The sequence below is a fragment of the Amblyomma americanum genome, chromosome 1, assembly GCF_052857255.1.
Source record: "Amblyomma americanum isolate KBUSLIRL-KWMA chromosome 1, ASM5285725v1, whole genome shotgun sequence".
NCBI lineage: Eukaryota > Metazoa > Arthropoda > Arachnida > Ixodida > Ixodidae > Amblyomma > Amblyomma americanum.
Genome location: NC_135497.1, coordinates 181,109,246 through 181,132,462, shown reverse-complemented (window position 1 = coordinate 181,132,462; position 23,217 = coordinate 181,109,246). Strand labels below are relative to the sequence as shown.

Below are 23,217 nucleotides of genomic sequence, written 5' to 3'. Positions count from 1 at the left end.
AACGTTCGCGGAGTCCTTCAAAGAGGCTCCAAATGGGGCTCTCAATAAAGATGCAGCATTCTTGGGATGTTGAGAACGCCGCTTCATAAATATCCTCCAGCAAGAATTTTTTATGTGTTTTTAGAAGCTGAGTAATCTGTTGTCCAAATTTGAACTTCAGAGTCTTCATGCGTTTTCCTCTCCTTTCAACTCTTTTTGCATGCTCAAAACATCGGCGCTCCTCCTCCTCCAGATACCGCCACGTGGGGGAATACCGCTGGAGGGGGGTGCGGACCTGCTGAGCGGATGACTGGGTGCGGCCATGGTAGCTGCGTGATGCCTGAAATAATCCAACCAATACCCATCTCTGAACAGATTTAGGCAGCAGCGTGTGATGGAGGAGAGAGCAAGCGAGCATAAAAAAGTCCCCGGAAAGGACTCAACTTTCATGCGCAATTGTGGGTTCTCTGCTGCATTTAGAAGTTTATATTTGGTTCAGGTGTTCATCATGAGGGCATGTAGTGTTTGAGAGAGTTTATGCACTCTCCTCAGGAGGAGTTTCAGAGCTGCTTTAACATCCCAGTGATACCACAAATTTAAGAGCCACCGTCAGGGCCCCTTAAAAAGAAGTGTACAGGGTCGCACAGCAAAGCCTTTCATGGAAATTTAATTGGAAAGCTGGTGCTATGAAAACCAAGCATGCATGCTTCAAAAACACCTCTTCCCTCTTGTTCAAAAACACTGAAATTGACACTGAATGCTTGCCCCAGCATTACAACTTTTCACAGACAAAAAAAAATTAGAACACTTAAAACGAAACAAAGACCCTCCCCCCAAAAGTACATTATCAAAGCTCCACTGTCTTCACTACAAGTTTCCACTGGTGGCTTCTTTCAGAGTGGAGGGATGAAAATGTTCCTACACCACTTCACTGTCATTCAGTCCAGAGAGCCCTGTAAAAGAAATGGGGGGAGGCCCAGTGTTACACAAGCCTCTATATTGATGATTAGCAACCACCCCCTCAAGAAGCTATACACATATATTGCAAGAACGGCTCAACTATTCATACCGCATGAAAATAGAACAGCTGAAAGCACACAAAGCTAGTAAGTGTTTACAACAAACCACAAAGAAAAGATCACCTTTGGGTCTAACTGGGCAAAGAAGCGCACATCTCGATCAGTATCTTCCTGCAGGGATGCCAGGGTTGCCTTGAGTTCGTCTTTGTATATATTTCCATAATCCCAGAAAAAAGCTGCAAGGAAAAAAAAAAACAATGACTAACAGAACTGCAACAGGACACCGTTTTTTTTTAAGCACAGCATGATGGGCATCATCAAATGTAATACTAAAATCACAAAAGTAATTAAAACTTGACTGCTGATCAGTATGTAAATACCGTTAATGTATTGTTATATACCAGCCACAGCCCCAAACTGTTCACAACATGTGCGGTAATCCAGACAAATGCTACCTGCTTTCATGCTTACAGTACCCCCCTTGTCAAGACACCAAATCTGCTGAACAGCAACTAGCAGTTTAAGGACAAATGCCGTACAAAATAAAGCTGGATTTTCTTTACTGCAAGCTTACCCTTTGGCCAAACGCCTCTGACCAAACAGCGCGCCAGGGCCATTCGAACATTGGGCACCGAGTCATGGCGCAGGCTCAGAAGCTTTGGCAACACAGTCCCAATGAACTCTTCTCCACTTAAGCATTCTGCAGAGATCATCTGCTCAGCCAGTTCACAAAACCTAGAGGGGAGAAAAAAAAGTGTTTCTAGCACAAGTTATCTACAATGGGTCATGCCATTGTTCAAGCAGCATCAGGTTTTATCTCCATAAAAAACCATAAAACTACCACAGATTATGCTCTCATGCCCCACCTTTAGTCACGTAATGACCCCTGAATGTAAAACTGCCCAGCATTCAAATGCATGAAGTGGGTCACAATGCAATATTGTGAGGCCAACAGCATGAAAAACTTCACTCGACCATCTTTATTAAAAAACTAAGTCACTTTCTGCGGACAAAGAGTGCCATGGCAGAATGGTGTTTTCGAGACCCAGTTCCCAAGAATTTCATCCTGCGTAAGCTGAGCATCAGGCCAGGGGCTTCGGTGCTTGTACCCACTCTATCACCGGTGGGTACCCGACAGCACTGGAGATCAAACCCCGCACCTCCCGCATGCGCGGCGGATGCTGAAGCCACTAGGCCACCGCTGTGGTAAGTGTGAACTACATGTACCAGCCATTGTTTGGTTGATGAAACTGAAACAGCCCGAGAGAAGAAATTGAATTATAAATTATCTAGTGGTCGTAGGTGAATACCACACAGTGATCCATGTGTTCTAATATTTAACACATCATTTGAAACAAACCATGCAACTAAATTATTTGTGGACAAAAGCAAGAAGTGATGACTATTTTTAACAGTAAATAGGGTAATCTCTCACTACCTGGCCGACTGCATCCCAATGGTAGTGCACTACATACTCTAGTCATTTTCGTTAGTTCGAACTGCATTGGCATCCCCTGGAAATTCGAATTAACGAGCTTTTACTATGAAACTTTGGCGGGAGTTTCAAGACCATTGAACGAATATGGTGTCGCTTTCACTGACTGCGACACCTATCAATAACCACTGCAATAAGCTCTTGACCTGACAAGTATTCTGAAGTAGTCTAAACTACTGCAATTTAATGTTTCATTACGCTGTTCTGGATATCAAGCCTTAACTGTACCATCAACCTCTTTGTTTGAGCAACAGATAAAAGCTGCTCACAGCTGGCGCTGGCACCACTTGCGGTCCTGGGCCTTCTCACATAGCTGCTGCAGTACCTCCATGCGCATGAGGTAGTAGGGCGCCAACTGCTGTAACACAGCCACCATCTGAGATAGAAACCGAATGGTTACAGTAAACGTGGGGATAAGCAACAGAACAAGATGCAACGAAAACATGCATTAAACGAAAAACTGCAGACTTTCTAGACTTCTTTTATTGCCAGGTTACGCTGTATCTGATCAATCTCAGCTTCGGCTTTGAACAGCTTTCTTTGCAGTATAAAAAACAGCCCTGGCTACAGCTAACAATCCGCCTTTTTCACGACGCGACTGCGCATGTGCCCATCCCCTGGCGGCGGTGTTGCGAAACATATTGGAAGGTCGCGCGCTCTACTCGAGACCGGCCGTGGAAATGTAAATAATAATAATAATTGGTTTTGGGGGAAAGGAAATGGCGCAGTATCTGTCTCATATATCGTTGGACACCTGAACCGCGCCGTAAGGAAAGGGCTAAGGAGGGAGTGAAAGAAGAATGGAAGAATGAGGTGCCGTAGTGGAGGGCTCCGGAATAATTTCGACCACCTGGGGATCTTTAACGTGCACTGACATCGCACAGCACACGGGCGCCTTAGCGTTTTTCCTCCATAAAAACGCAGCCGCTAGGTCGGGTTCGAACCCGGGAACACACCGGCTTCCTACGCAGGGTAGCGTTGCTGCAGCCGTCGGGCGTTCAGCGCGACGCATTTCGCGATACCTACGAAATGTGTTGCATACGGCTGCAATGCCCAATATGTAAAGGGAAGCAAACTCGAATTTTTTCGCTTTCCGAGCGCTTCCCGGGACAGCCTTCGACGCAAAGCGTGGATAAAAGCAGTACGCCGGCTCGACGATCGTGGCCGCCCTTGGGCACCGTGAAGCACGTCAAGACTGTGCGGGAATCACTTTATGACAGGTACGGACGAGGTACTGCGGTTAAATGCGTGTGCAGTCTATCACAAAAGGTTGTATTCATGGCCAGGAAGGCCTCGAATGTCACCGCGGCATTTAGAATTCGTTCCGACGCTTTTTGCTTTCTCAAGCAAGAAGGCCTAATAGGCAAGTGCTGTGAGCCGCTTTCAACGCGCGATGGAGCGGGCAACGAAAAAGTAGCTACGAGAGCATTCACGCATGGTGCTAAAATTTTCTCATAATCTCCTACGGAAATTTCCTTGTTTATGCCACTACACCCTGGCCAATCCCCCCGTGTGGGTATGTGCCATGTATTAACAGGCAGAAGAAGAAGGTGCGTTATGCGTGTGTTCGAATCATATCCATGATGAAGACATCTGCGTGGTATCGCCGGAATGGATCAATGTGCGCCTCTCGCGCTCGTCTTTATGGACGCGCATGCTTGTTTAACCTATGCAACGGTGTGCTTTGGGAAAATACAGTGAAATGCTAGCAGATTGCGTTGTTGCGAGTACGCTTGTGCTTTTAAAGCTCGTGTAGCTATTCTGCAGCGCTTCAACACAACGATTGCTTGTGAAAACTGTTGTCCCCAGTCGTTTTCTGTACTACGGCGTGCACGATGTAGTATCCACCTTTCATGAATGGCAGGCATATACAGCGGAAAACGCCAACCTTACTGATCGGGGATATTTCATTGAACATTATGTTCCGAATGTAGCCTTCATCTCTGAAGCGACGGTCCTTGCACAGCTGGTGTTCGCATCGCATGCCGGATGATCGGAGATACTGAAGAATTTGCTCTTCGGTGGGCACTGCAGCCTGCCTCGGACTTCGCACCCAGCCATCAGTCAATCCTAGAAGTCCTCCAGGTACCAGGTGCTGCCCAGGACACGCTATCGTCGACAGATTCCAACAAAACGTGCTCCGGAGCGGCACTCAGTCCGGCCGGGCTGGGCGCGCAGTACCCTACGAGTGAGCTTCCATCGTTGTACGCGAGGTGGCAGCACAGGAAAATAAAAAAGGCGGATTCCTCGTTTCGCAATGTCCACAGCAATGTGGACTATTCTTGCTAGCCTCTTTAAGCTATCAACTGAACCCACTAAAATGCACTCGTGTGTACCACAACTAGCTACCGCCTTGAAAAACTGCAAACGGCTGTGTCATGCATTGTCACTGTTTGCCTACTTCATGTGGACATCCGAAGATGGCAGTCGGATGCACTTCAGGCAGCTCACTTGTGCACATATTTAGGAATGGCATGCCAGAGTTCGATGCCTCACCAGTCACTGACTTCGCAGCCAACGACACAGCAAGACTTGATGGCCTTGAATGCGCACACTTACACGAGCGAAGTTTTTCACGGCTACCGCAAGTTTGGCCGTGATGGCACTCTGATGTCAATGGCACTAGTGAAGTCAGCACTCTAGAGAACAGTTTCAAAATCCTCCACTACACGGTGATGAATTCGCCTGCTGATTTTAAAAATCACTATATTTATAAATTAAATACTAACTCACCATCTCTACTCCAAAGACTTTATATGCAATTATAGGTGTCTAATTCGACGTAAAAATATGGTAAATTAAATATATAACAAGCCGCAGCGGCCCCTGAGCCACAAGCAAGAGCTGAAAATGCCTAACTGCAAGCATGCGCCATTCCTCTCCTCGTGAACCGAGCGCTGCCATTTTGGTCTTGTTTTGTTCCATGAATTTGATTGCGGGCAATACGACGGCTTTTTGAGTTTCCCGCGTCTCAAATACGAGGCTACGATTGGACCAAGCGCGTGCTCCTCGAGAACGTGAAGGATCGGGCGGCTGGTATTGGCTGCTGTGCACGCTGACGCACAGAGGGCACAGTGGTTGTACGTGATGGTCTCCTCCCAATGACCCCTACATGTCATCTGCTGCGGCTTCTTGCTCTCCTTTGTGCAGTGCGTTCGCCTTTCGCCATTTTTGCGATCGTGTCTTTATGGTTTCTCGCCATGCCCTTGGATCAGTTTCGTGCAGCCTGTCGATCTTTGCGTGATCGGTAACGATGCCTAAAATGATATTCAAGACAACACGCGTTCAGTGCACGGAAGCGTTCTACGAGGCCCGTCTGCATGGCGAAATGCACCGCTGCCGACTGCGTCATCTCTTCCAGCAACGTACTACCTTCTGCGCAATGCAGAAGGTAGCGCGCCATGTACGAAACGGAATGAGGTGAAAGGAGAGGCAGCAAAGAAAGAAAGGGCACAGAGAAAGCTCGAATTGTTCAGCAGGATCATTTTAGACCTGGAAATGTAGCAACTATCGAGGGCCATTTTCTCAGATTTATTGCTTTTTTTGCCTTGCATGGCTGCTCATCTTAGCATCATCTCATGAACCACTCATTGAATATTCATGTGGTTTTCTATTTTTCCTATAAGAAAATAAACTTCTGAGAGCAAGAAAAGCTTAATCATTTAAAATGTTGCGTTTGGAATATGTTATAATTAAAATTTGGTTAATGCAGGTCTAATTAGTAACACTAAATTGAGGGTATGCAAAAATTTTTCAGCAAAAAAATTTAGAAAAAGGGCCTTGTCTTGCCGTGGGTGCCTATCCGGGAATGACGACAGTGAATTTCACAGTGCCAGCACATTTTGCAAATTTTCCAGGGATGTCCTAAGAAACCCATGTGAACTTCCTTGATATACTCCTGTAAATTGTGAACCACTGGGCAGAGCTCCGTGAAACTTAGTAGTTCTTCAACTCTTTGTGCTACGAGCCTCGACTTCAAATTTCGTTCAGATGTCTCAAGAAATAAAAAAGTTGGTGCTCAAGGGTAGCCTCTCCCCTTAAAAGGAGATGTTTCCCGAAGACACGTTTTCTTAAATACATACCCTAGAACAATGAAACTCTGGCTCCTTATAGCGTGTTTATGCTGGTTTAAAATATATATTTAGTTTTATTGCAAGGTGCATAGTTTGTGTGCCGTACTACAACAAAGTACAAAATATAGGCTTTCCCCCCCGCCTTCCCCCCCCCCCCCCCCCCAGTTTTCATGGGTTCTCAGGGGTGGGGTCCTGTGTTTGAAGGGGAGAATAGGAATGATCCACTCCTCCTTTGCGAGGTCATTTCCCTCAGAAAGCAAGCCTGATCCCCAAGTACGTGAAAGATCAGGTGAAACTGCCTAGTAGCGGACTTACAGTTTCGTATTTTTTCATTTCAGTCTTCATGTAAAGAACAAAAGTGGCATCAATGCATAAGCACAACTGCAGTGAACACTACACAGCGCGTCCCAACACGCGAGTTTGTTGAGCGTGCCGGTTTGCTATAGCGATGTTTCATATCTAGACAAATCATTCCATCAGAGATTTGGCAATATAGCCTTAATGTCGACTGTAAAGGTCTCATTGGGTGCTACAAGTGAAGCCATTATAAATGGGCTAAACCGTATGTCATAACACCTTACAACCGCCCAAAATTTTTATGGACAGACTGCTGCTCTTATGAGGGCTTCGGCAATGAATAAAGTCACACAAATATGACAAATTCACACAATTAAATAAAAACTTGCCCTCCAAAAGGAGAATACAATGAACACAGCAGACAAGAACTTACAGCTTCAACACTGATGTGACGCACTTCCGCCACCTTGTCCACTAGCAGTTCAGACACCACGGGGACTAGGTACTGATGGACATCCAATGGGCTGTAGAGCGCAGCTATCTCCTTCAACTGCCTGCACAAGTCAGAGCAACCACATCAGCTTCATTTGTTGGCTCAAAATTTGTCTACACTATTTTGGTTTTATGCAGTGCAATGACGGTAGTGTCAACTATGCGACTAAAGAAACAAGTACAGTACATCGTTATGCGTGTAACTGCCTGTTTATAAAAATTACCATCCAAAAGAACAGGTCAACCTATAGACCCTATTCATGTGATGTCAATTGAGCAGCACGCCTACGCGAGCAACCATGGCAGCTCAACAACATGGTCACATCTAGTCACAGCTACATGAGCGGGATGATCTAGCAATCTAGAAAATGGAATAATGAACTTTCGCCCTAGGTGTGCGGGAGGGAGCAAACTGTCAGCTCCAAGGAGGTAGGAAAGGCCAAGGGAGGCCCTCGCTGCCCGAGCTGCATGACAAAAAATGTCCAACATGGTGGCACCCTTCGACCTGAAGTTCTACAGGGGAGCTCCCCTATGCAATGCTTTGGCATTGTAAGTTCGATTTTCAAATTTACAAAAGAAGGTAGACTTACAATCGTGTTAATACGGTAATCGCCTCTCCTAAACCTTAACTTCCTCCATGGTCAGCTTCCTCAAATTCATGTCTGCTGGGAACTAGAGTAGTGTATGGGATAAAACTTGAACCCCCCTCCCACCAAAACCTGTACAGAGGGAAGGGAGAGAGGACACCTTGCTCTTCTCCTTGTGCAGCAGCTTGTGGAAAGCCAGCGGCCAGGAGTGCTAGGTTCCAATGCCATTCATTAAATGCGAAAATGAATAGCATCTCTGTTAGTACATGTTCTATGCCATGGAGCTTCGTACATAGGGCACTGATTGACACTAGCTCTGCCTGGTTAGCACATTCGCCATTATATAAGTAATGTAAAAAAAATAGGTAGGCACTGCCACTACCATGCTTACTAGCGGAATGAACCAACTCTCTTCCCAAAACTGTTCACATCATTTTGGAGGGGAAGTTCATTACAAAGTGAAAAATTTTTTAGTCCTTGTTTCCGCCCACCCCTCCGTCGATCAACAACAAAAGCACGCAGTCAGCTGCGTTACGTGTGCCCGTGTTTAGCATCATTGGCTTCGAAAAACGTTTGCTGCATCATGGCGCAATCCAAAGATTTTGTGCCAGTTGCCGAAGCCGGCCAATCCGGCCGAAGCCGGCCAACATAGGAGATGAAGCAAACTTGCTGAAAACCGGCCTTGAAGGTCACGGGCGCGTTTTATACAATGGGGTTAAAAGATTGACAGGATGGCTACGAGTGTGTAATGCAAAGTGTTAGCTGTGATGTGTGAGGGATAATGCTACCCGGCTTCCTAGTCATACACTAGCGCAGCATTTCTGCAGTCTGCCAAGTTCGCCGAGTGCGACCCACAAGAGCTCCCATAAAAAGATTAACACGCCATTATATCATCTATCGGCACGCAAATCTGGTCGCAATGCCAAGGCCTGTGCTGTGGACAGCTCAAAACTGAAGAACGTGCAAAGAAAAGCTAACACTAAAAATCCACTTCTGACACATTTAACATCTTCAGCCTCCCTCAGGCGGCGTACACGTGCTCTTATTCCCCCGTGTACCCACCCCCTTCCTCCCAACCTATCACGGATGGAGGAGGTCTCCCTGAGGCGGCTGCGTGTCGGAGTGGCCGTTACGCCTGCAGTTCGCCACCAGTGGCAAAATGAGAAGATTCCTGCGCCAGAAAAATGCCCTCACTGCGACACACCCGCTTCTGACACCACTGTTCACCACCTATTGTGGACTTGCCCAGGAACTTCGCTGGTGCGCGCTCGCGTTCTGCAAGAGGCAGGCCTGTCCTCAAACAATGACTCCGATTTCAACTTGTGGATAACGAAAAACATTTATGCCCGAGGATTATGTGACTTTCTACACCTTACTGGACTCCATGCCTTTTTGTAACCTATTAACGTAATAACGTTCATTAATGGCATCACCTTTTATGCCGTGCGGCACATTTCGCGTCCTAAATAAATAAATAAATAAATAAAAAAGCCACATTCACTTATAAGTAAGTTCATTATAAGTGGGCTCATAGCACGAGCAAACACTGTACTCACTGGCTGTCGGTTTTGTCCACTTGGGCTATAATGACTATCAATATGCATTTTTTACTACTTACGGAGATAGGCTGTTTGTAGATATGTGCATAGGCCCAGAAACCAAGTCTACCCAGCATTTTGTGCCCATAACAAAGCACGTTGTGGGGCTAGTTTGTGAAGCCTAGTTTCTAGAAGCGCCCGTCCTGTGTACTTCTTCCTGTGTGCTTTTTTTTTTGGTGCGCTATAAGGACACTTTGTGCCCACTCTTCATGAAATTTATGAAATGAGCACATTATTGTGCAGTGCATTCTGCATTTGTCTCAGTGCAACACTATGAATGCACCTCAGTCACTGCAACAATAAAAACTGCCAAAAGACCAAAAGTCAACATACCGAGCAAGGGCGAAGCGAAAACGCCAGCTGCGTTGGTTATCCATGCAGAGAAAGTCTGCCAGAAGTGGCAATAACCGTCGTTGATCCGCTTTGCTCAGACCTCGCAAGAAGAGTGCCAGCCGCTCCAGCAGCCCCACTCGCACTTCATCCACATCTTTTACAAAACCTTCAAAGCTGGGCATATTTCCTGTGATGCTATCTCTGGGCCCAGGATAGTGGCTAGCTCATGTAGACAAGCCATGATGTGGCGCACTTTCCACTGCACAAAAAGAAGAAAGCCAAGCAACTTAATATAGACAATTGCATAATGTATGACTTTACATAATGTATAAACATGTGCAAGGACCGCACCGTTTTCCCGAAGGAAACATTTTAAAAAAATCCTTGTAAGGGCTGCATCCACACTTTCCCCGACCCACGCAGGAATAGCCTTTAAAACGCATGCACCGTGGCCTCCGCTATCAGCTCCGGCTGCGAGCAATGCCTCGCTTGGTCGTGGAGGCCGCGCATGCGCACAGAAGCTTCCAGGTGCCACCCACGGATGGCGCCTGAGGCCACTGCTCATCATCATGATTGTCAACTTTTGTAGCCACCCCTTCGACCCTTCAGCGTGGCACCATTTGAGCTCGGTGGCACCATTTGGTCACGGTTGGTCACGTGGGGCTGAGTCCGAGCTTGTGGCGGCAGGAGAGCGCATGGGGCTCCAAGGTGCAGAGTTGCGCTCTTGGGTAGAAGAGGAGCTTAAGAGGTTGCGAGATGAGAGGGCCGCTAAGCGGGATGTTTCCAAAGAACGTTTGGAGAAAGAGGCACAGGATTTACAGTTACGAGTGAGGCTTATGGAGGGCGGGGAGCGCCTTGCAGTTGCTGAACCATGTGTAATCGTCTGGGCCCATCAACCCTCATGAGCTCATTCCCGTTTTCAACAAAGGTCGCCGAAGAATTTTTGAACAACTGCCACGCGAAGATTGCGATATTCATTCGTGAGCATGGCGGTAAGACAGCCGACAAGATCGCGGTAGCCGCGGATCATTTCCTGGAGGCCCAGCGGCAGACTAGCTCATTTTCGAGGATAGGTTGGAACCAAAAAGGCCAAAGTCGAAGGACAGTACTCCGGAATTCCAATCACAGGTGCGATGCTTTTTGTGCTGTAATGCGGGACACAAAGCGTCGGAGTGCCAGACGCGGCCGAAACAGCCATACTGCGTGGTTTGCCGCAAGCAAGGGCACGATGCACAGTCTTGCAGGCGCAAGAACCCAAGAGACCGCGAGCAGTCAGCCTGTTGTAAGCATCCGGCCAGTCTTTCGGTTGAAGTGCAGCCTCATCTCACCAATGTGGATGCGGGTTAGCGGCCAGCGGACTTCAGTGTCAGAATGCCTGTGCAGGAAGGCGAGCTGTTCGGGCAGCCGGTTTCTGTTTTGCGGGATACCGGTACCAACAGTATCGTGGTGCATAGGGACCTGGTTCCCGAAGCAGCTTTTACTGGTGAAAGAGCTACTTTCCTCTTGGCGGATGACAGCAGTTTGGAAGTCCCAGAGGATGAGCTTCTGATCTCGTCGCCGTATTTTTCGGGCAAGTCCATCGCTCGGTGCTTGAGGACTGCACTGTACGACGTCGTCATTGGAAATGTACCAGGCCCCAAGGAGCCATTTTCCATCAACCGGCCGGTGCCATCAAGACATCCCAGATGGGATGGGGGAGACTGAACATGAAGACCCTGCCATGCTGGGGACGGCGAAGGTTCCTATGGCGTGCAGGGATGCGTCCATGAACGCGTCGGAGGTGTCGAGACCCACTTTCAGAAGGAAACAAGAGGAAGACGCAACATTGGATGTGTGCCGGAACAAAGTCGGCGAGACTTACCCAGGGCAAGAACAACAGCGCCAATACGTTTCACTCTCCAGACTGAATTCTATTCCGATCATACCAAGTGTGTCCCGGCCAGGTGATCGAGCAAGAAGTGGTACTGAAATGCTTTCGCATTCACGTCCTCACGCTAGCGCATGAGAGTGCACTCTCCGGCCATCAGAGCATAGGAAAAACTACAGCTAGGGTACAGCTAGAGCACTGAGCTCGGGTAGGGCGAGGAGCGCAGTGACCGCACTCCTGGCGCAGTGGAGCAGCAGTTAAGCGATACGCCGTTGCCCTGCGACGGCAGGTGCACCGGGGAAGCTTGTGCGACCTAGGTTTCTCTTCCTGAGCAACCTCTCGCGACCAATCATTAATTTAACTGCCACCTGCTGAGGTGGGCAGGTTGTGATGATACGACGAGGTCATGTGATCTAGGTCACTCACCTAGATTGCTTCTCTGGGGATTTTTCGCTCGCGACCAACGACGCCGGCTTCTCTGAGACACGGGCTTCTCAACGCTCAGCGTTCAAACACGGAGAGAGGACGCATAACAGCTTAGGGCGGTTGGGAAAAGTTAGGAACGATAGATTTGATATATGCAGGGGAAATGCGACAGTGATCCTTTTCCGTCGCCACTCTATTCTAATTTTGATTATAACCAATTCGGATTCGATTCTTCTTCTGAGTATTTCACTCATCAATATATTCAGATGTTCTTTTTCATTGCAATTCGTAATCGCTTGTTCGAATGCGCAGTAGCGATTGCGGAGAAGAAATAGCTCCCGCAAGGCTCATTTTTGTGCAGATAGTACTTCGGGAGGCTGTGCACTATACTGCACGCAGACCTGCTGATGTCTCAGAAATTTGTCTTCTTCAAGGGGTTCCTTTTACAGCGACAGCTGTTAGGCGCCCGTCTCTGGCTTGCGCGTCGCAGTCGTGGCCGTCGGCATAACCGGTGGGTTCTTTAATGACATCCACCCACCGGGCGGAGATTGGCGTCGAAAATTACGGCACCCTGCTGATTCGCTGCTCATAAGAGGGCTAGGGCTTTCGCGAGCAGAGGCTGTTTTGTGACTTGGGGCTCCTATATCTTCACCGTTGCTTGTTGTGTTATTCAAACAAAGGGAAAAGATGCTGTACACCGATCTTAAGCTCGATCTCCTTGCATAGTTTATTAATTGGAGCGGATGCTAGGCGATGAAAATGTTCTTTGCAGCTAAAATTAGAATTTGATTGTCTGCTTCACGTTAACGTGCCTGAAAATGGAATTTGGCAGAAATAAGTTGCGATATTTATTAAAAACAACCTACGTATCCTCCAAGTAGTTGACCAATTTTTGATCAGGAGTTCCTTAGAGGTGATATATTTTCTTGGCGATGAGACTAAGCGCCTGACTCTTCGATCGACGTCAAAGACTTGCGTTACTTTATCCGTCAGGAGGAATAGCTTCTAGCGTTCAAGAGGCAGTTGAAGCCAGGACATTGCTGAGCGGCGGCGTTTCGGTCAGCGGGTTCATCCAAGTACTGAACCTTTACATTGGTTCTCCATTCTCAGTTTGGGAAGGGAGCATATTATTCGTTCATAGAAATGGAATATCAATGAGGTCCTACATTCCCGCTGTTCTGAGTGACCTGCTTCTCGCATCTAAGGACCATCGTGTATCCCTGCTCTAGAAGTTATGCCAGCAGTCGTGAAGACTTTCAGGTACCCCGATGAGTACGTTGTGCTTTTAGATCATACCCGTGAAACTCTCCAGACTTGCATATCTGGTGTACAAGAGGATTTGCGTGGCGCCCTTGTTCCCCTCGAGGTGATACATGATTTTCATTTAAAACGCTGTATCGAATTGCTTCGCCGAATGCTGGTTTTTAGTGCGCTAGCACTTATTCATTCCGCCCGTGATTGTTGGGCCTATATACGGATCAAGAAAGGCGAAACCTATTCTATGGTACCATTCGGTTAGCTCACTCAAAACTAGGCAAACGAAGCACTGTAAAAACGTGATTTCTAAATCACGTTAGGAGACCCTACATTCATTGCATAAAGTCCAGCCTCAGCCAACACGTTGAGCAACTTTTGGCCGCCGGGCTCCCTCCCCACTATCTTGAAAGCTGTGGCGGGGCACCTAAAATATCAGTTAAAGAAGCAGCTTGCTTTCAGGGATCCGCCACAGGACGCTACTTCCAAAAAAGAGGAAAAAGAATGCGCACAACCATTCCTTTACCATTGTTTGAGGCCAACAACAACAACAACAACAACTTATGGCCACCGCTCCCCCCGCCACCTAAAAAAATCAAAAATCGGGCAAGATGCCAACGTGGAAGAGATGCTATCTGCCCCTAACAATTATTTCTATGCTTTGCACTCGTTAACCTTCCTAACAGAGAGGAAAGCGCAAGCACCATAAACCACATATTGCAGTTCTTGACGTGTGCTGTCAGAGTTGACTCCATTCCCTTAGGCTATGGTGCGGTCTACATTGGCTAAACCGGTAGTCGCATCAATGATCACCTGCGTGAACACCACTCCAGAGTGGAGAAAATGATTTCTGGGCACTCGGTGTCCACTGCATGGATTCCAACTGCCTGCAGTCTTTCGGAAGATGCTCCATAATAAAAGCGGCAATCGACTGATTATGGAAGTTATGAAAAACTTCAAAATTAACGGTACCAAAGACAACTGCCTGAGCACCCCTTCGATCACCTTCACTGATCGAGAAAAGGCGTACCTTTCGTTAACGGGAATATGCACCGTACATAGGTTTTTCTTCCTCGTTTCCGTGTCTTCCGTGCGCTTTTTTTTTCTTCCGACGTTCAGTCGTCGACGTTTTTGCCTTTCCAGGGTTGTGTTATTTCGGGGTTGTTCTACCCTCTGCCCACATTTTTTAAAGTTTCCTTTTCATTTTTTATTTCCCTTTCATCAACCCCCCTGCCCTCACTCCGCTGTGCTCACAGATGTTTTTGGCTCTTCGCACCTTCGATGTTAGTCGAAGGGTGCTTGCTTAGGGACAATTTTTCGAGGCTGACCTTTCAGAAAAAGCGCCACTCGTCTGGGGTTTTGGCCGGTGCTTTTGTTTTTTGTCGATGGGCAGTTTTGCCCGATTAATTACGGCAGTGTCTCTTCTACTGGCAGCTGGGAAAATTTTCAGGCTGAAATTCTCCCGCAACTCACTTCTGATTGGCAACTTAGGGCGGCGTGAGAAGTATTCTGTGCGTTTCACGGTCCCGAGTCTTCGGCACAGTTTATTTTAGCCGCTGCCGGGAGAAGTACCAGGCTGACCCGCCTCTTGCCAATGTTGCGACTCGGGTAGCATGGTCGGGTCGGAGAGGGGACGAGGAAGATGGGAGACTGGGTTAGGAGAAAGGCGGGGAAAACTGTCTACAACTATTTACATTATGTACACGTACAGCAACTGAGAGTGCTTCTCAGTTAAAGAGCCTCGATGAGACGCAGCTACCTGGCCGTATTCGGTGCCGAGTTTTATTGGGTTTTCCCACCCTGATATCCCTCGATTGAGGCCGGGCCTGTCGAGGAAGGTGTGTCCTGAAAAGTTCACTGCGGCACTTATCACGCATCCTCTCCCCAGGGGAGCACGCTTCCGTCACGTGTTGAGCTTGAGAGGAGGACGCCATCTACGTCGTGCAGACAAAGGAATCAATGCACGGGCCAGGCTACGCGCAAGGCCACGTGGGGACAGCTTCCCCTTTGAAGGTGAATGCGCATGTCAAACATGATGTCTGGACACCACTGACCCCCTCTCGGGACGGTCAATTAGGGTTTGCAGATCTGCGTTGGCGGCTTCCAGAGAAGGCTAACTGGCGCCGCTGCCGAGGATAAGCCGGGGATTTTCCCCGTGTCGCCTAGCCTGACTCATTGGCAGTCCCGTGGGAGAGTCCGCTGCAGTCGCACCGGTTGACCCAGTCTTATGATATTCCCAGCGCCCCGGCGAAGTGGCCAGGCGCGATAGAGAGGGAACCTTTTTTTTCGAGACAAAAGGCATCCTACATGCAGCCGTCCGAGGCTGTCGGCTGAAAGAGGATGCAATAAACAATAATTTGTTGTAAGACTTGATGTTAAGCTAGTCAGCTCATAGTGTTTGCTAAAAAAAACTGCGCGAAGACGACGGTACAAGCCACCATTTGTCATGCCATATTTTCATTGCCTTACCCATACAATCAAGAAAGTTGCGGAAAGGTATGGGATCCGCGTCGTTTTTTCCGCGCCCTACAACTGAAGAAAAAAACTGTGTCCTTTACTGACTAGAACCAAAAAGAACCCACTTGTTGCAAGAATAGCCACTAGAGAAAGTTCCCTAAATGCGTTTCAATAATTTGCGTAGCAATAGTCAATAATTTGTACCCAGTGCGACTCATTAGCATTTGCATTTATCGGCTATGATAAAAAACAACTTGAATGTTGAAACTGCATGCCGGCTGTGAGGGGGAGGGCGAAGGAGGGCCAGAGGATTTTGCAAAGTGAGGATGAGGTAGGAAAGGCGAAAATGAGGGCATTTGCTCACCTCAACACTGCGAGTCCTCATTCCACCACGGCGCACTTGTGCAGCGGTTAAGCGACGCGCCACTGCACCAGCTAGCGTCTGTTTCAAACACAGCCATCGGTGGGCTTGCGAGACCCAGGTTACTCATCTCGAGCAATGGGGAGAAATCATAGCTCCCGCGAGCCTCGTTTTTGCACAAATAGTTCTTCGGGAGGCTGTATACAACCTTTTTCTGTAAAGTTTCGAGACTGATTTATTTTCTTCTCTATAAATGATTCATTAGTCAAGTCTAGTCTAGAAAAAACTTTATTTCCGCCAGATAGTGGTCTCCCTACCCCCTCTCAGGCTCGGCCGAAGCCCAAGTCCGATCAAAAAGAGAGGCTGTCGGCTGAGGACGGTGTAGCTGATGCTTCAAGGCCTCAACCGCCATGCGGGTTGCTTTGCGCTGCGCGTTGGGGTCCTCGCTCCGCAGCAGCGCCTCCCAGGTATCAAAATTATTTATTTCTTCCTTAGCCCCTGGTAAGCTAAGGCATTCCCATGTAATGTGGTTTAGTCTACCCCTTTCCCCACAGTCGATGCCTTTTTCGTCACCTGTGTTTTTAGCAATTCTGGCAGGCGATATGTTTACCCCTGCTTGGATCCTCCTCCAGATGTAAGACTCTTTGTGACTAAGGGATACGTCCGGAGGAGGGTACACTCTTCTTCCTACTTTGTAATTATCCGTAATTTCCTTGTGATTGTGGCATCCTTAAGATTATTGCAGACTGGTTGCTCCGCTGCTGCCCGGATGTAGGTTACTCGGGCTAGCAGGTGAGCGGCCTTGTTACCAGCTATTTCTTCATATGCTTGTATCCATATTAGTGCCGCAAACCTATTTTTTGGCATGCTTTCCAGGATGCGTTTGGGTTGCCAAGAGACCAAGCCCTTACTAAAAATTTCTTACAGTGGACTTACTTTCGCTAAGAATGTGCCCTGAATTAGATCCTGCCAGGGCGAGCGCCACCGCCACTTCTTCAGCAGTTTCTGTGTTCTTGGTTCTGACTGAGGCTGTGATCAGGGGTCTTCCCTGGCCGTCTACAACGGCCGAAACCGCAGCCCGCTCCAAACCCCAGCGGCATCTACGTATGCTACCTCCTCAGCAGGCAGCTCTCTGAACTTTTTAGCCATAGCCTTGGCCCTATGTGTTCTTCTATCTTTGTTGAACTGAGGGTGCATGTTTCTCGGTATGGGGGGAATTTTGATTTTGAACCTGACGTCGAGAGGTATCTCTACCTCGCCTTCTATTCGGCTGTCAGGCTCTACCCCCACACATTCCATAATTTTCCTACCTGTCCGGGTTTTGCTAAGTCGCTCAAGCTGTGAAATTCTAACCGCTTACATAAGCTCCGCCGATGTGCTATGAACCCCCGTTTTTTCCAGTTCTTGAGTGGTGGTATTTAGGGGCAGACTGAGGGCTCTTTTTGCACTTTTCCTAATGATTACATTCAGCCTGTTTACTTCCCCTTTGTTAAGTTCCATGAAGGGGTTGGCGTAGCAGATCCTGCTTGTGATGAAGGTCTGCGTGAGCCTGGGCAGGTTCTGCTCCTTCAACCCCCATCCATTGGTGGTTACTCTTCTAATTAACCCGGCTATCTTATCTGTCTACTGCTCTGGTTTCTTTATTGTGTTAGCGTTCCTGCGTTATAAGGACACCATGATCGCTGCAGGCCATCCTGTTGAAATAATTAACTGTGGAATCTTTGTGAACCCCACAAAACCATGGCTGGGTGCATCACCAGATGCAATTGCCTTTGACCCCTGTGAGCCCTTCCCGTGGGGTACCGTGGAAGTGAAGTGACCCCTATTCTCTGAAGGATGCTACAAAAGAAGACCTTCTGTCTCAAGACTTTTTCGTCGAGTTTGACGAGAACTGCCTGCCAACACTCAAGAAGTACCATGAACACTATATGCAGGTGCTCGGCCAGATGGGCGTTACCCAGACACAGTGGGCAGCATTCGTAGTGTTCGGGCCGCACTTCCTCATTGTCCAGAGGTTGCGTTTCTGTGAAGAAGAATGGAGCAACATGGAAGCCGTATTGAACAGCTTTTATTTCAACACACTGTTGCCTTTTATGGTGAAGCAGCTCAAGGACAATGAAATGTAAGGCTTGATTCAACAGACCACACAAGTTGAAAAATGTTTCTATTCGGATTCTAGAATTAAAGGGCTTTGCATGTTGCTGAGCACTGCACAGACTGACCATATCTGGTTAATAAGCGGGCCAAGAGACAGTGGTATGGGGCGGTCAAAGATGTGATAGCACTTGATGCGTTGTATTCGTCGCTCTACATGGATTCGACAAGATGCGATATCTTGCGTTTCCTGCACGTCCTCTTTTTCGAACTGGTCCTGTCTGAGAAATGATGGCATGTTGAGGCCAACTTTTTTTTCTTCAAGCAGGTACCTGATTTTGAAACCCTTGTCAGCCATGACAGTGTTTCCAGAAGAAAATGTCTGGTTTAGAAATCCACTTCGAATCACAATTTCTCTGTCGGAGAGTGACCCCATGAAAAGTTCTGAAGCGAAAGTCAGCAGATCATCTGGTGATACACCAACAAGTGCCTTGAAAGTGTTGGCTGATTTATAATTTGAATATGTACCTGACTGCATTACAAGAGAGCTAGGTACCTCGCACCTAATCTCTGTGGCATCAATAATCACTCTTGTGGAGGGGTAGAGCTCTTGAAACACAGCAGGCATATAGCGGTTGATCACACTTCTGGGCGCCCACAAAGGTAGTTTCCCTAGCTGGACATACATAAAGCTCACCCAACTAGAGAATATCCTCGACACCGTACTAGGCGAGATACCAAAAATGTGGCCAAGGTGCGGGTGAAAGAATCCTGTTCTGAGCTTAACCAGTGTCAGCAATAGCTCTTCCTCTTGTGAAAGCTTGCGAGGTCGACCTCTGGCATCATCATTGGGCAGGCAATGTTTCTTGCTATACACATTACATGCATTTTCGCCTGGTTTTAACAGCAGCAGCAGCTTCTGGAAATCCTGGTAGTTGAGCAGCCTTGTGTAAAACTGCATGCTGCTATCGTCATTCTTGAATTTGTCTGGTGAGAACACCCTCTGTTGCTGTTTTTCATTTACAGCTTGTGCTTCTTGCAGCTGCTGAGTGGTCACTGCAAGCTGTTGCTGGAGATTTCCATTATGCGCTGCAAGCTCGGCATTCTTCTGTTTTTATACTTCAAGGTCATCTTTTAACTTCTGTACAGAACTTCTCAGATTTGTTACATAAGTATAGAGACCTTTAAGTTCCTCATATTTGGCCTGAAGCTCTGCCTTCACGTTTGTGCACACAGAACAATCTTGAAGCTCAAATTGCTTCTCAGTAGGAGAGTCTGGTTGGTCTGCCATGTCTGCGGGCTGGTAGTCGCAAACTGCAATGTTGGGGCTTGCAGGAGGCTCGTCATCTTGAGTGCTGCATTGGTGAGATGTTTCTCCAGACCCTGCTGTGTTTGTGTTGGTTGTTGGAGTCCTGTTGATGCAGTGTGTTAGTCTCTGCTTTGGTGGTCGACGTTTGGTCACCGGTTTCGAAAATGGGAACTGTGACAGAACAGCATTTTCTTTGAGGAAACGTCTTCCACTTGCTACATTGATGACGAAGTCATCTAGCTTGAAATGTTTGCTGCATACTTTAGTTGATTGGTCAATTACAAAATTAGGACCTGGGTCTCTCTTTATAGCAATAATCCACTTCTTGAGCTGTAGACTGTCTCTGGGAAACTTGTGAAAGGACACCTGCAAAAGATGTAATTGGCATTGACAGCATGATGACTGTTTTTTTCCTACTTTCTAGTCTGTTATCCTAAATGTAAAAATGGTTACTCTACTGATTGAGTTGATCAGCGTCACAAATAAAATTTTACATAAACTCACTCCCTGTGTTTTTTTAGTCAGTGAGTACTTCAATAAAAAGGTGGTTTTCTGTGTTATATTCTCCAGTGCTTTGGTTTTAAAAAGGTTCGCTGTGTTACAAGAGAACCAAATGAAATCGCTCGCGCGAGCACATGTGTCGTAGCGGTGTTTTGGTCAAAGCACACTGCTGCAGATGGCGAGGTGGCCTGTATTATACTTCGTCTGGCGACCGAATTTATAAGCGAGAACGACGCAAACAAGCATGTTGTGTGATGCTAGTGAGAAACTCTATTCTAAGCTTTGGTCTAAATGTATCACCAACAGGGAATCTCTTGCTTCTCTCATGCAGCACAGGGGCACTAAATCATAGGCAATACGAAAGCTCACATCCTACCATAGCGCATACTCGTGCAGTCAACGAATGCAAAGTGCACGAGTAGGTGTGCGCACGCAGCTTAGATTAGACCGCCTCCATCAACACCGTCGTTCACTCGGCTGCACAAGCACAAGCGAACGACGCATTTCGTCAGCGCATTTTACACAAAATCGCAACTATCGATCAAGCTGGGAGGCTGTCGGTATTCACCACATCGTTTCTTTCTAAAAGATAACGTTCCTGCGTAGTCGGGTTATCGTGTGCTGCGGCGCCTTCGCGGAGCAGGCGCAGTAGACGGAGCATTTCGTCTGCATGCGATAAACTGTGCGTCCCTTTCGAAATACATACTTCAGGAACAAAATACAGTCGATTAGGAAGAAAAAAAGCTGAATTCATGGTCCGCGACAAAGCGCGTACCAGAAAACTTGCATCCACTGCGGACGTACTGCTTACAGTACGTACTTAAGTACATACCTTTCCGCCATTCGCGTCGCGATATCCGTGTTGGTGGCATTGCGGAACACAGCAGGAGTTCACCATCCTGAAGTGCTTCAGATGACGTCAGAATCAGTACTGCCAGTGTTTTAGGTAGGCTAGTATGGCGTACCGCGGTAAATTCGTGCAGCGACCGAATCGGGCGTCTTTGCGGTCTTCCCCCAACATGGCGCCGGCGCACTATGGTTCCGGTGGTCTCCCACAGGTGGCGTATTTTGGCAAGGGGCTCATTGATGGAGAAACCAAGGATTCTGATTTCCTCAACTCTGGGAACCTTTCGCCCCTCAACTATGATCATGTCCGGCTTAGGTCCGTATATGCCTTGGGCGTACACTGGAACCTCTGATTTCTGAGGCAAGCAGGCCAGCCCTGCTGTTCCCTTCCGAGACGGTTGAAGTTTGCAAGTTGTATTTTTCACGCACGCTTGCTGTTGTGTTATTTTCATTTTTTCTGAGTAATTCATACCGGGCCTCTCCTTCCCCTTCCCTACAAGTGGAGAGGAGGAGGACTTCCCTGCCTCTACCTCTCATATTTTCTCCTTCCTTTTATTTATTTATTTTTTAAAATAAACCGCTACTATTATTTCTCTAAGAAAAGCTACTATGGAATATGCCACCTGAGGGAGGTTGGAATGTGGAGAGGGGCAATTGGTCCATGGCAATTTCCCTCACGTGGCATATTCCAAAGTACCTTTTCTGAGAAAACTAGTAGCAGTGGTTTATTTAAAAATAAATAAATAAAAGGGAAGCAGAAAAGCTCATGAAGGGAATTTAGCATATTCCTCCGTTCGCGTCAGAACTTCCTCAGTGCACGCTAGCCACCCTCTAGGTTCTTGGCAGCCACCTTCTGGCTTCTGTCCTCTCTCCCCTACTAGTGGATGGACGGACGGACGGACGGATAAGGCTGAACCCTTTAAATCGGGAGGTGGTTCAAACCACCTAGGTATTTTCAATTTTCCTCTTTGCACCTGCCGCCTTGGGGGAATCCCCCTAAACTCCAGTGGCCGACGACCCTAAAGAAGGGTGCCGCGCTGAGAACGAGCCTGCGGAATTTCCTTACGCTTCGATCGGTGGGAATGACCTTCCCTTTGACTGCTTCTCCGTAAAGAACACACGCCGGTGGGGGGGGGGTACGACCGGAGGCGATCAGACGACGGGGGAATGAAAGGAAGGCGCCGTCAAGGAATCAGCCGTGTCCGTCAGTAGCCGGCCACACCGTAGAGAGGTCGCCGCAGTTGAGGCCCGCGGCGCCGCACGCATGAAAGGTGTTTTCCGAAGACACGGAGTCGCTTGCACCACTGTTGCTACACTGTAGGAAATAGCAGCAGACTTGCGATTTCTCCTCGTACGTTCCCACGGGTCGACTCTGCAACAAGTGACTGTTTTGATAGGTTCCCATCTGGGAGAAATGTGCGTGGCGTTGGATTGACCACCGCCTGATAGAGGGACGGAACGTTAGAGGATTTAAGGAGTGTGCTGAGTGCAAAAGGATGCTCTGGGCCCTGCCGACAAGGCTCATCCAGTCGCTCGACGAACGAACTCTTAATGTTTGACTGCTTGCTCTTTCTAAAACATGTAAGTAAGGTTCGTCACAGTGCAATTAAATCCGCTTATTTTCGTTTTCCCAAACTTTAGGTTCCATCTTTCTTCAGCCCGAAGACTCAGACACGCTACCCAATGGAGCCCGGGTTCGAGTTAGCTTGTGCGCCACGACAAAGTACAGCCGACGAAGCGGTCTGCACCCCTCGAGTATGCGCGCAAGCAGCGCTGACCCCCCGAGTCCCGAGACACCCTGCTCTGCGCGTCTATCATACCACCCCTTCGACGTGCAGCGAGTGGGTCCGTGAAACGACCAAGCCACAGCTGGAAGCAGTACTGCAGTTGCCACAGGCGGAGCTTGCTTGGAGGAAGTCGGTGTGCGACGACAGTGAAGCCAGCCAGGGATATGGCAGGCAAGCAATCCTCCTGCCGGGATCTGATACGTTGAGTGCGGTGATAACGTCCAAGAAGACAGAATGCGGAGAGCAAAAAGGAACCGCTAGGGAAAAAGACGAATTTCTATCTATATCAGGATCCAACTTTGAATAGAATCAGAATTAGAATAGATCCAACTGTTCGCCTCTAAATTTTTCCAGTAGTCGCTGTTAGGGGAAGTTCTTTTCGCGGCAGGCCTTTGAGAAGCGCCACTTGTTTGGGGTTTCGTTCAGTTATTTTTTTCTTGAT

The 23,217-nt window shown here is 47.9% G+C and overlaps 2 protein-coding genes across 2 annotated transcripts; both read right to left on the bottom strand.

Moving 5' to 3' along the window:
- Positions 1-705: 705 nt before the first annotated feature.
- Positions 706-10,071, bottom strand: LOC144093956 (serine/threonine-protein phosphatase 4 regulatory subunit 1-like). Its single transcript, XM_077627736.1, has 6 exons — positions 9,874-10,071; positions 7,297-7,417; positions 2,763-2,869; positions 1,573-1,733; positions 1,122-1,234; positions 706-932 (listed from the first exon to the last, which is right to left on the bottom strand). The coding sequence occupies exons 1-6, from the start codon at positions 10,053-10,055 to the stop codon at positions 918-920; spliced, it is 699 nt and encodes a 232-aa protein (XP_077483862.1). The 5' UTR covers positions 10,056-10,071; the 3' UTR covers positions 706-917.
- Positions 10,072-18,234: 8,163 nt separating this feature from the next.
- On the bottom strand, positions 18,235-19,266 carry LOC144093950 (uncharacterized). Its single transcript, XM_077627726.1, has one exon. The coding sequence runs from the start codon at positions 19,018-19,020 to the stop codon at positions 18,403-18,405; it is 618 nt and encodes a 205-aa protein (XP_077483852.1). The 5' UTR covers positions 19,021-19,266; the 3' UTR covers positions 18,235-18,402.
- Between the last annotated feature and the right edge of the window lie 3,951 nt (positions 19,267-23,217).

Bases quoted from the DNA above. Each gene is read 5' to 3' on its own strand.
- LOC144093956 (XM_077627736.1), bottom strand. From the start codon at position 10,055: ATGCCCAGCTTTGAAGGTTTTGTAAAAGATGTGGATGAAGTGCGAGTG. The intron at 2,870-7,296 runs GTAAGTTCTTGT...TTTCTATCTCAG, and splicing joins GTCACATCAGTGTTGAAGCT to ATGGTGGCTGTGTTACAGCA. The intron at 1,734-2,762 runs GTGAGCAGCTTT...TCTCCCCTCTAG, and splicing joins AAGTGGTGCCAGCGCCAGCT to GTTTTGTGAACTGGCTGAGC.
- LOC144093950 (XM_077627726.1), bottom strand. From the start codon at position 19,020: ATGTATGTCCAGCTAGGGAAACTACCTTTGTGGGCGCCCAGAAGTGTG.